This window comes from Pan troglodytes, chromosome 19 (genome assembly GCF_028858775.2).
Source record: "Pan troglodytes isolate AG18354 chromosome 19, NHGRI_mPanTro3-v2.0_pri, whole genome shotgun sequence".
Taxonomy (NCBI): domain Eukaryota; kingdom Metazoa; phylum Chordata; class Mammalia; order Primates; family Hominidae; genus Pan; species Pan troglodytes.
This window is the reverse complement of record NC_072417.2, coordinates 36,771,837-36,784,200: the sequence shown is the minus strand read 5'-3', so window position 1 is coordinate 36,784,200 and position 12,364 is coordinate 36,771,837. Positions and strand designations below refer to the sequence as shown.

At 41.2% G+C, this 12,364-nt stretch overlaps 1 protein-coding gene and 1 long non-coding RNA gene across 5 annotated transcripts in view; one reads left to right on the top strand and one right to left on the bottom strand.

The window, feature by feature from the left end:
• ATAD5 (ATPase family AAA domain containing 5) overlaps positions 1 to 12,364 on the top strand; it is a 62,965-nt gene that overhangs the window by 32,699 nt on the left and 17,902 nt on the right. For 2 of the 4 annotated variants that reach the window (XM_016932048.3, XM_016932047.4), the window contains exons 11-15: positions 1,094 to 1,190; positions 3,710 to 3,789; positions 4,609 to 4,751; positions 4,857 to 5,007; positions 11,705 to 11,881. In XM_016932048.3, the coding sequence (XP_016787537.2) occupies positions 1,094 to 1,190; positions 3,710 to 3,789; positions 4,609 to 4,751; positions 4,857 to 5,007; positions 11,705 to 11,881 (648 nt within the window). The remainder of the gene's footprint in view (positions 1 to 1,093; positions 1,191 to 3,709; positions 3,790 to 4,608; positions 4,752 to 4,856; positions 5,008 to 11,704; positions 11,882 to 12,364) is intronic. The other 2 variants (XM_063798739.1, XM_016932049.4) reach the window with 1 other exon arrangement.
• On the bottom strand, positions 290 to 10,386 carry LOC134808873 (uncharacterized). Its single transcript, XR_010152914.1, has 2 exons — positions 10,301 to 10,386; positions 290 to 517 (listed from the first exon to the last, which is right to left on the bottom strand). It is a non-coding gene; the product is annotated as an uncharacterized LOC134808873 (long non-coding RNA).

Here is a 12,364-nt window from a genome sequence, read left to right as displayed (position 1 = left end):
CTGGGATTATAGGTGTGAGCCACCACATGTGGCCTCCAGTGTCTTTTGTTCCCATCTTTATGTCCATGTGTACCCAGTGTTTAGGTTCAGCTTATAAATGAGAACATGCATTATTTGGTTTTCTGTTTCTGCATTTATTCACTTAGGATAATAGCCTCCAGCTGCAACCATGTTGCTGCAAAGGATATGATTTCTTTCTTTTTTATGGCTGCATACTATCCCATGGTGTATATATGTCCTACAAATTCTTTATCCAGTCCACCATTTTTGGGCACTTAGGTTGATTCCATTTTTGCTTTTTTTTTTTTTTTTTTGAGATGGACTGTCACTCTGTTGCTCAGGCTGGAGTGCAGTGGCACAATCCAGGCTCACTGCAACCTCCGTCTCCCAGGTTCAGTCTCTTTGCTGTTCTAAATAGTGCTGATAAACATGTGAGTACATGTGTCTTTTTGGTAGAACAGTTTATTTTCCTTTGGGTATATACCCAGTAATGTGATTGCTGGGCCAGATGGTAATCCTAAAAAAAAAAAAAAAAATGTTTAAGTGTGCGCTTTAATTTTTTTTTTTTTTTTTTTTTTTTTGAGACGGAGTCTCGCTCTGTCGCCCAGGCTAGAGTGCAGTGGCGCGATCTCCGCTCATTGCAAGCTCCGCCTCCTGGGTTCACGCCATTCTCCTGCCTCAGCCTCCTGAGTAGCTGGGACTACAGGCCCCCGCCACCACGCCCGGCTAATTTTTTGTACTTTTAGTAGAGACGGGGTTTCACCGTGTTAGCCAGGATGGTATCGATCTCCTGACCTCGTGATCCGCCCACCTCAGCCTCCCAAAGTGCTGGGATTACAGGCGTGAACCACCGCGCCCGGCTAACACTTTAATATTTTAATAAGATTATGGTGGTTATTTTTTTTTAGGGGGAAGGGTTTGGTGTGAAGAATTTTAAATGTAATGTTGTTTTAAAAGTACCTCTGGCATTTTGTAAATATAAATATTTCTGCAAATACCTACTGTGACATTGTAACAATAATGTAAATGACTAATAATTCATATATGTTTATGTCAAGGAATGAATACCTTAATTTTTTTTTTTTTGCTTTAGATTCTGGAACTGAAGACATGCTTTGGACAGAAAAGTATCAACCTCAGACTGCCAGTGAACTTATAGGAAATGAGTTAGCTATAAAAAAGTTACATAGGTTGGTAAAATGTGTAAGGAATTGAGAAATAGTTTACAAACTTAGTTTTACTGTTTTTGTTTCGAAATTGTAGTTACAAAGTAATATATCTCATGATAAAATCTTCAAAAAACTGGTAGAAGTTTAAGTGAAAAGTAGCCCTCTTTTCTTACATTTCTACTTCTCAGAGATAATCATTGAAAATTTTTTGTAAAAGCTTCCAGAAAAATATTTTTATGCATATGTTAGTTCCTTCCTTTCTAACAAATGGGATCACATTACTACTAATTCAGGTCCCCAGTCCTTCATCTTCAATTCTCACATCCAAAAAATTCTGAATAATGAAAGTTTATTGACTTTATTACATGAAATTTGTTATACCTTTACACTTAGTAGAATTTACAAATTTTTTTTTTTTTTTTTTCGAGACAGAGTCTCACTCTGTTGCCTAGGCTGGAGTGTAATGGCACGATCTTGGCTCACTACAGTCGCTGCCTCCCAGGTTCCATAGATTCTCCTGCCTCAGCCTCCTGAGTAGCTGGGACTACAGGGGTGCACCGCCATGCCAGGCTAATTTTTGTATTTTTGGTAGAGACAGTTTCGCCATGTTGGCCAGGCTGGTCTCAAACTCCTGACCTCAGGTGGTCCACGCGCCTTGGCCTCCTAAAGTGCTGGGATTACAGGTGTCAGCCACTGCACTTGGCCAGAATTCATATATTTTTTAATAAAAATATTAAGTGATGGCCCAGTGCAGTGGCTCACACCTGTAATCCCAGCACTTTGGGAAGCTGAGGCAGGCAGATCACTTGAGGCTGGGAGTTCGAGACCAGCCTGGCCAACATGGTGAAACCCCATCTCTACTAAAAATACAAAAATTAGCTGGGTGTGGTGATGCACGCCTGTAATCCTGGCTACTGGAGAGGCTGAGGCATGAGAATCGCCTGAACCCGGGAGGTGAGGATTGCAGCGAGCCGAGGTCGTGCCAGTGCACTCCAGCCTGGGCAACAAAGACTCTGTCCCAAAACAAAGCAAAAAAACAAACCAAACCAACTTAAATGATTATGGGTGTACTGCCTAGACCCCATTAGGGGTATTATGTAATATGCAGTATATGTACCAAATAACCTTTTAAGTATCTGAAAAATTAATTCTAAAACAATCTGGTCCAAAGGATTTCATATAAGGATTTACAGACCCATAATTACAGTTAATAGCGTGAACTTGGTACTACTGTTCTAAGTACTTGTATTGTTCCTTCTTTCTTTTCTTTTTTTTTACTTGTACTGTTCTTAATTCATTTTATCCTTAGAATGGTACCGTGAGCAGTTGGGTACGGTGGCTCAAGCCTGTAATCCCAGTGCTTTCGTAAGCTGAGGCAGAAGGACTGCTTGTGGCCAGGAGTTTGAGAGCAGCCTGGGTGAAATAGGGAGACCCCATCTCTACAAAAAATAAAAAAAATAGCTGGGAATGATGGCGCCCACTTGGATTCTGAGCCACTCAGGAGCCTGAGGTGGGAGGGTCACATGAGTCCAAGGATTCGAGGCTGCAGTGAGCTATGATCGCACCCCTACACTCCAGTGACAAAGCAAGACTGTCTCAAAAAAAGAAAAATACTATGAGCATAAATACTGTTGTCCTCATCTCATAGATGAAGAAACCAAGGCCTAGAGAGGCTGAGTTATTTGTCCAAAGTCACACAGCTAGAAAGTGATGGAACTGGGATTTAAACTCAGGCATTCTAGCTCTAGAATAGAACTTAATCTTTCTGTTGTACATTGTATATTAGGCATCTTTCATGGAATTACACAATATACCGCAGTTCTTTTTTTTTATTTTGAAACAGGGTCTTGCTCTGTTGCCCAGGCTGGAGTGCAGTGGTTGAATCTTGGCTCACTGCAACCGTCGCCTCTCAGGCTCAAGCCATCCTCCCACCTGAGCCTCCCAAGTCGCTGGGACTACAGGTGTGCACCAACATGCCTGGCTAATGTTTTTTGTAGAGACAGGTTTCGCTGTGTTGCCCAGGCTGGTTGCAAATTCCTGGGCTCAAGCAATTCGCCTGCCTCTGCCTTCCAAAGTGCTGGGATTACAGGCCTGAGCCACTGTGCCTGCCCTGCCACCTCAGTTCTTTTTAATTGCTGTATACCAGTTTCTAAGTGAGTGTACTATAATGTATTTTTCCCCAATGGTGTGTTTTTATGTTTTTCCTGTTAGAGGCTAATATGAACAATGCTACAGTGAATATTCTTACACATATAGTCTTGTATATTTTGGCAGAAACTACTTCATTTAAAAATGTTCATGTCCATGTAAAGCTATTTTACTCTTTAGTTGATTCACAAGCACTGTGGAGTGTTTAGAAACTAACAATATGCCATATAAAGCTGTACTAGTAAAAATAACAAGAAAGCCTTCATCAGTTGAATGGCCAGTGGCAGAGAAACTAACAATATGCCATAACTTCCCCCGATAATCATTTTAACATAAAGTCTAAGGCATAGCTATATTCTGTGAATTATTTTTATTACGTTTTCTTGTGGCAGTTGGTTGAAAGACTGGAAAAGAAGAGCTGAATTGGAAGAAAGGCAGAATCTGAAGGGAAAAAGAGATGAGAAACATGAAGGTATTTTGTGTGTCTTTTTTTTTACCATTTCACTGAACGTTTTTAGAGTTACATTAACTAAAACTTTCTATAAAATTTCTTTTTTTTTTTTTGGAGACAGAGTCTTGCTCTGTTTCCCATAGTGGAGTGCAGTGGCGCAATCTCGGCTCACTGCTACCTCCGCCTCCCGGGTCAAGCGATTCTCATGCCTCAGCCTCCTGAGTAGCTGGGATTACAGGCGCCTGCCGCCACGCCTGACTAATTTTTGTATTTTTAGTAGAGATGGGGTTTCACCATCTTGGCCAGGCTGGTCTTGAACTCCTGACCTCGTGATCCACCCACCTTGGCCTCCCAAAGTGCTGGGATTAAGCAGTGGCATGAGCCACTACACCTGGCCTATAAAATTTCTTAATTGGTATTTTATATTTGATTTTCTACTTTTTTTTTTTTTTTTTTTTTCACTCTGTCACCCAGGCTGGAGTGCAATGGTGTGATCTCGGCTAACTGCAACCTCCACCTCCTGGGTTCAAGCAATTCTCCCATCTCAGCCTACCGAGTACCTGAGACTACAGGCATGTGTCACCACACCCGGCTAATTTTTGTATTTTTAGTAGAGATGGGGTTTGGCCAGGCTGGTCTCGAACTCCTGACCTTGTGATCTGCCCGCCTCAGCTTCCCAAAGTGCTGGGATTATAGGCATGTGCCACCACGCCCGGCCTGTATAAAGTAATTTTTCAGCATTTATTGCAAGAAGTTTGTGGGATTTGATCATTGGGTTTCATAAGGTAGAATTGCTTCCTCAGCAATCGTCATTTTATATGCATTTGAATAATTTTTCAGATTTCTCGGGTGGCATAGACTTTAAAGGCAGTTCAGATGATGAAGAAGAGAGTCGTCTTTGCAATACTGTCCTTATAACAGGGCCAACAGGAGTGGGAAAAACTGCTGCAGTGTATGCTTGTGCCCAGGAGCTTGGATTTAAGGTTAGTAACAGCTATGATGAGAGAATGTTAATGTAATAATTACCCTTGGATTAAAAGGAAACATAAACCATTCTCCCTTCGTTTTTTCTTATATTCTTCTTTTAGATATTTGAAGTGAATGCCTCTTCCCAGCGCAGTGGTAGACAAATTCTATCTCAGTTGAAGGAAGCTACTCAGTCCCATCAAGTAGACAAACAAGGTGTAAACTCACAAAAACCCTGTTTTTTTAATAGCTACTACATAGGCAAGTCACCAAGTAAGTAAACTATTTTCCTTAAGCCATAATGTTTTGAAAAAAATAAATCTAAGAAAATAATGTTAATTATCAGCATTTTGCCATTTATTTTTTATCTTCTACACGTACACGTTTCCTGCCCACCCCTGCCAGATTATTTTAAAACAAATCTGAAGACCATCATATCATTTCACCCATAACTTCTTCAATATTTATCTCTATCTGATAAGGACTTTTAAAAAAGCATAACTATAATATCATAATCAGACCCAACAGAGTTAACAACCAGCCTAAGCAGCATAGCGAGACCTTGTCTCTACAAATAATAAAAAAAAAAAAGTAGCTAGGTGTGGTGGTGTATGCCTGTAGACCCAGCTACTCTGGAAGTTGATGTGGGAGGTTCACTTGAGCCTAGAAGGTTGAGGCTGCAGTGAGCTGTGATTGGGCCACTGCACTCCAGCCTGGGTGACAGAGTGAGATCCCATCTCCAAAAAAAAAGATCTATTAACTATATTTCTTCATATAATCTCATACACAGTCTAATGTCAATTTTCTGTTGTTTCAAATGATTTGTTCAAATCTGGATCCAAACAAGGTTCATATCTTACATTTGATTCAGTTCTCTTAACTTTCTTTTAATCTCGCTAACAATTCACTCACCTTTCTTTTCATGTCATTAATTTGTTGAAGAATCTGAGTCATTTGTCATGAAATTTTTCACATTCTGGATTGTCTGCTGATTATATCCTCATGGTGTCAGTTAGTATAGTCCTCTTCCCTATATTTCTTGTAAACTGGCAGTTAGATCTATGGGCTTTATTAGATTCAGGTTCTGTTCTGGGTCTGGCATACATATACAGGTGGCCTGTGTACTTCCTATGACATCATAGCAGATTATCCCTTGTAGATTACAAAATGATAATTTTATAATTCCCTTTTTTGCATTTATTAGAATTTTAAAAGGAAGCACTATTCCTCATCAATTCTTTGGATGCTTTGGAATACAGTTTATAGGCACCAGAAATGCTTCATTCATTCCTTTATTTATTAGTACTTAGAGTGATGGTGTCCTAGCAACCTTGACAGTTGACCAGTGAGTTTTTGTGTAGTTTAATTTTTTAAGTATTATTATGAACTCATGGATTTTTATATATATAATATGTTTCACCTCTTTGTGTTTATTATTTCTTTGTTGCTTTGGAGATTTTCTCACTGGTTTTAAGTAATTTGATTATGATATGCCTTGGTGTACTTCTCTTCATGTTTCTTGTGCTTGGGATTTGTTGAGTTTCTTGCATATATGAGTTTATAGTTGGGAAGATCAAAGTTGATAAAATTTCAACCAGTATTTCTTAAAACATTTTTTCTGTCCTCCCCATTTCCTTTGGCAACTCCAGTTATTATTATAGGTATTTTAGACCACTTGAAATTGTCTCCTGGCACACTGATGCTTTGTTCAATTTTTCAGTCTTTTTCCTCTTTTTGTTTCAGTTTGGTTAGTTATTATTACTATTTATTCAAGTTTACACATCTTTTCTGTAGTATCTAGTATGCTGTCACTGCTATAAGTATAGTTTTCATTTCTAGAAGTTTGATTTGGGTCCTTTTTATATCTTCTGTGTTTCTACTTACCATGTGCCCAGTCTTTCCTGTAGGTTTTTGAACATATGGAATACAGTTATAACAACTGTTTTAATGGTCTTGGTTATTAATTCTATCATCTGTGTAATTTTTGTTTTTTTGAAACGGAGTCTCGCTCTTGTCGCCCAGGCTGGAGTGCAGTGGCACAATCTTGGCTCGCTGCAACCTCCGCCTCCCAGGTTCAAGCAATTCTCCTGCCTCAGCCTCCCGAGTAGCTGGGATTATAGGCAACCGCCACCACGCCCAGCTAATGTTTTTGTATTTTTAATAGAGACAGGGTTTGACCATATTGGCCAGGCTGGTCTCAAACTCCTGACCTCAGGTGATCCACCTGCCATGGCCTCCCAAAGTGCTGGGATTACAGGCATCAGCCACCACGCCTGGCCCATCTGTGTCATTTCTGAGTTGTTTTTTCAATTGATTGATTATTCCCTCTTTCATTATGGATTGTATTTTTCTGATTCTTTGGATGCCTGATAATTCTGATTGCATGTCAGACTGTACAGTTTGCCTTCTTGGGTGCTGGATATTTATGTATTCCTGACTGTTCTTTTTTTTTTAAATTTATCAATCCTGCACTTTTTGTACCTATAACTGTTCATTAACTTTCTTCTGTGATGTGGTTAAGTTAGTTGGGAAAAGTTTATCTTCAGGTCTTGTGTATGTGTTTGTTTTTGAGACAGTCTCAATCTGTTGCCAAGGCTGGAGTGGAGTGGCACGATTATGGTTCCCTGCCACCTCGAAGTGGGCTTGGGCAATCCCCCAACCTTAGCCTTTTGAGTAGCTAGGACTACAGACCACCGCACTCAGCTAATTAAAAGAAATTTTTTTTTGTAGAGGGGGTCTTGCTGTGTTGTCAGGCTAGTCTCAAACTCCTGGCCTCCAGCAGTCTTCCTGCCTTGGCCTCCCGTAGTGCTAGGATTACAAGTGTGAGCCGTCACCACGCCCAGCTTTTTCAGGTCTTTTAAACTGTAGTAGGCAAAACAGTAGCAGCATTTAGTCTAGGGCTAATTTTGCCCCACTCCTTAGGCAAAACCTTTCTGAGTGCTTCAATATTCCATTAGTTATATTTGCCAGTCTACCTGATGGGAAGACGAATCATTCACAGCTCTCTGTGAGCCTCAGAGATTGTTTCCTCTGATCTTTCACTGATGAGTACTCAATTTTAGACTTGAGGGGGACTCTGCAGATTTCCAGAGCTTTGCCCAGCTGTTTCTTCTGTATTCTTCCCCACATCTCTGTCTGCTTGGCCTCCTCAGGTTTCTTTTTCTTTTTTTTTCTTTTTTATTTATTTTTTCTTTTTTTGAGACAGAGTCTCACACTGTTGCCTGGGTTAGAGTGCAGTGGTGCGATCTTGGCGCACTGCAAGCTCTGCCTCCCAGGTTCAAGTGATCTTCCTGCCTCAGCCTCTTAAGTAGCTGGGATTGCAGGCGCTTGCCATCACGCACAGCTAATTTTTTTGTATTTTTAGTAGAGACAGGGTTTCACTATGTTGGCCAGGCTGGTCTCAAATTCCTGACCTTGTGATCCACCCGCCTCGGTCTCCCAGAGTGCTGGGATTACAGGCATGAGCTACCGCACCCAGCCAACCTCCTCAGGTTTCTAGTGCAGTCTCAACTCAGAAAACATGGATTGACTTTCCCCTCACTATGGAAATTTTCTCAGGGCAATAGGCTGGGCAATCCTAGTGTTCACCTTATTTGTTTTTGTATCTCAGAGATTACTGTCCATTGTTGCATCATGACAAAAGTCTTGAAAAGTGTTATTTCATATATTATGTCCAGTTTTCTTGTTCTTATTTATGATGGGAGGATAAATCCAGTGCCAGTTCTATACCTTGACTAGAAGCAGAATCCCATCTTATTTTCTTTTGGTGCTCATATTTTTCCATCTTTGACTAGCAAGGAACTATTTTAATTGGTTTGTGTCCTTTTGACATTACCCCAGCAATAGTTGATATTTTACTTGCTTTCTGGCATGTCAGGATGTCCCAGACCTACAGTTAGCTGTTTCTGCAAGAAGGTAGTTCTTTTGGTGTGAAATTTCTTTTTTTTTTTTTTTTGAGACGGAGTCTTGCTCTGTCACGAGGCTGGAGTGCAGTGGCGTGATCTTGGCTCACTGCAACCTCCGTCTCCCGGGTTCAAGTGATTCTCATGCCTCAGCCTCCCGAGTAGCTGAGACTACAGGTGTGCGCCACCATGCCTGGCTAATATTTGTGTTTTTAGTAGAGACAGGGTTTCACCATGTTGGCTAGGCTGGTCTCGAACTCCTAACCTCAGGTGATCCATCTGCCTTGGATTCTTGAAGTGCTGGGATTACAGGCGTGAGCCACTGTGCCTGGCCAATTTTTTTAGAGAGAATATATTGATATAGTTTAGCCAGCTACTCACAGAGTATCTTAAAATAAAAATTGCCTTTTTTTTTTTTGAAAAGACGGGGTCTTCCTCTGTTGCCAAGGTTGGATTGCAGTGATGCAATCATAGCTCATTGCAAACTTGAACTCCTGGGCTCAGATGATCCTCCTGCTTTAGCCTCCCAGAGTGCTGGGATTGCAGGTATGAGCCACTGCACTTGGCTAAGCATGTATTTTTAAAACCAGTCTTTGGGCCAGGTACAGTGGGTCATGCCTGTAATCCCAGCACTATGGGAGGCTGAGGCAGGTGGATCACAAGGTCAGGAGTTCAAGACCAGCCTGGCCAACATGGTGAAATGCTGTCTCTACTAAAAATAGAAAAATTAGCCAGGTGTGGTGGTGCACACCTGTAATCCCAGCTACTTGGGAGAATGAGGCAGGAGAATTGCTTGAACTTGGGAGGTGGAGGTTACAGTGAGCTGAGATTGTGCCACTGCACTCCAGCCTGGGCGACAGTGTGAGACTCCGTCTCAGAAAAGATAAATAAATAAAACCAGTCTTTGGACTGGTATTCATACATGATCAAGCAGTCCTTGGTCTATATCAAAATAAGAAAAATAAGGACAAAGGCCAGGCACGGTGGCTCATGCCTGTAATCCCAGCACTTTGGGAGGCTGAGGTGGGCGGATCACGAGGTCAGGAGATTGAGACCATCCTGGCCAATATGTTGAAATCCCGTCTCTACTAAAAATACAAAAATTAGCTGGGCATGGTGGCGTGTGCTTGTAATCCCAGCTACTCGGGAGGCTGAGGCAGGAGAATTACTTGAACCCGGAAGGCAGAGGTTGCAGTGAGCTGAGATTGTGTCACTGCACTCCAGCCTGGTGACAGAGCGAGACTCCATCTCAAAAGAAACAAAAAAAAAAAAAAAAAAAGAAGAGGAAAAAGTGGTGTTTTTTATAAATTGATATCTGTTCAACATTTATTTATTTATTTATTTATTTGAGATGGAGTCTTGGTCTGTCGCCCAGGCAGCAGTGCAGTGGAGCTATCTCGGCTCACTGCCACCTCCACCTCCCAGGTTCAAGTGATTCTCCTGCCTCAGCCTCCCGAGTAGCTGGGATTACAGGCACCTGCCACCACGCCCAGCTAATTTTTGTATTTTTAGTAGAGACAGGGTTTCACCATGTTGGCCAGGCTGGTCTCAAACTTCTGACCTTGTGATCCACCTGCCTTGGCCCCCCAAAGTGCTGAGATTACAGGCGTGAGCCACTGTGCCCTGCCAAATATTTTTATATTTTAAGATATTGCATCTCTTACCTGTGGTGTTGAAATGTTCTATATTTTTGAAATGATGGTCATGTCTGTGACAGCTTTTTTAACCTCGAGATTTTCAGTAAGCTTATTGAACACCTCTAATATACAAGGGCTATGATAAGATCTGTGGAGATAGAGGGTAGAAAAAAAGAATAGGACACAGATATGGAACTGTGATCATGAGATGGTATATGAGGAAGATCGTGTTCTGAGGCCATACAGTAATTAGGATTTGTAAGGACTAAATCCAGGTACCTAGAGGGGAAGAGAGGATATATTCTGTGGAAAAATGCCATGGGGCTTTTGGAGAATAGAGGTGAACTATTTATTTTTTAACTTCGTATCTATCTTCCAAAGCATCTCTAAAAATACATTTTATTGGCTTGCAATATTAATTTACTGCAGGTCTAAATTAAAGTTGAACAACAAAGTTCTGTAATGTGCTCAGTGTATACTGTTATTTTCCCTCCACCCTCTTCTTTCTTTAAGCAGGTGTAGAAAAAAATGAACAGAGGGACTGTGAACAGTATTTGTTGTAAGAATGTGTATTTCTGGCTGGGTACAGGGGCCCACGCTTGTAATCCTAGCACTTTAGGAGGCTGAGGCAGGCGGATCGCTTGAGCTCAGGAGTTTGAGACCAGCCTGGACAACATGGCAAAACCCATCTCTACTAAAAATACAAACGATTAGCCAGGCGTGGTGGTGTGCTCCTGTAGTCCCAGCTACTTGGGGGGCTGGGCAGGATGATCACTTGAGCCTGAGAGGTGGAAACTGCAGTGAGCTGAGATCATACCACTTCACTCCAGCCTGGGTGACAAAGTGAGACCCTGACTCAAAAAAAAAAAAAATGTGTGTTTCTTTGGAGTAGAGTGTCTTTTCTAAATGACTGGCTTGGCTGTGTGCGGTGGCTCATGCCTGTAATCCGAGCACTTTGGGAGGCCGAGGCGGGTAGATCACGAGGTCAGGAGATCGAGACCATCCTGTTTAACACAGTGAAACCCCGTCTCTACTAAATATACAAAAAATTAGCTGGGCGTGGTGGCGAGTGCCTGTAGTCCCAGCTATTCGGGAGGCTGAGGCAGGAGAATGGCGTGAACCCAGGAGGTGGAGCTTGTAGTGAGCCGAGATCACGCCACTGCACTCCAGCCTGGGCGACGGAGCGAGACCCTGTCTCAAAAAAATAAAATAAAATAAAATAAATAAATGACTGGCTTAACCTTCTGTACTGGTAGAATAAATAAATATAGTAATATTTGAATGTACATAGTATTTTTAAGAATGAAAGAAAATTTCTGTGTCTTTGATTTTTAACTGTTAAAGAGTAGAAATACAGAATGTGGCTAACTATCTTGCTACCTGTATGATTTTTAGAATATTTATCTTTAAGTGCAATTTGTTTTTGGGCAGAAAAAATAAGCTCCCCTAAGAAAGTTGTTACATCACCAAGAAAAGTTCCTCCACCATCACCAAAAAGTAGTGGACCAAAGCGAGCACTTCCTCCCAAAACCTTGGCAAATTATTTTAAAGTATCTCCCAAACCTAAAAATAATGAAGAAATAGGAATGCTTCTGGAAAATAATAAAGGTAAGACATTAAATTGACAAATTTTATATTTTTTAATAATAATGACCCTTATACCTAAAAATGTGAACACATTTTACGAGTTCCTGTTGCTATTTATTAAATCTCAGCTACACTGAAGGTTCTACATGTAGAAGTGTTAATATTTTGTTTCCTTTTTTTTTTTTTTTTTTTTTTTTTTTTTTTTTTTTGAGACAGAGTCTTGCTCTATTGCCAGGCCAAGCTGGAGTGCAGTGGCACAATTTTGGCTCACTGCAACCTCCTCCTCCTGGGTTCAAGCAATTCTTCTGCCTCAGCTTCCGAGTAGCTGGGATTACTGGTGCACACCACCACTCCCAGCTGATTTTTGTATTTTTAGTAGAGACGGGGTTTTGCCATATTGGTCAGACTGGTTTTGAACTCCTGACCTCAAGTGATCCACCCACCTTAGCATCCCAAAGTGCTGGGATTACAGATATGAGCCACCACGCCCAGCTTGTTTCAGTT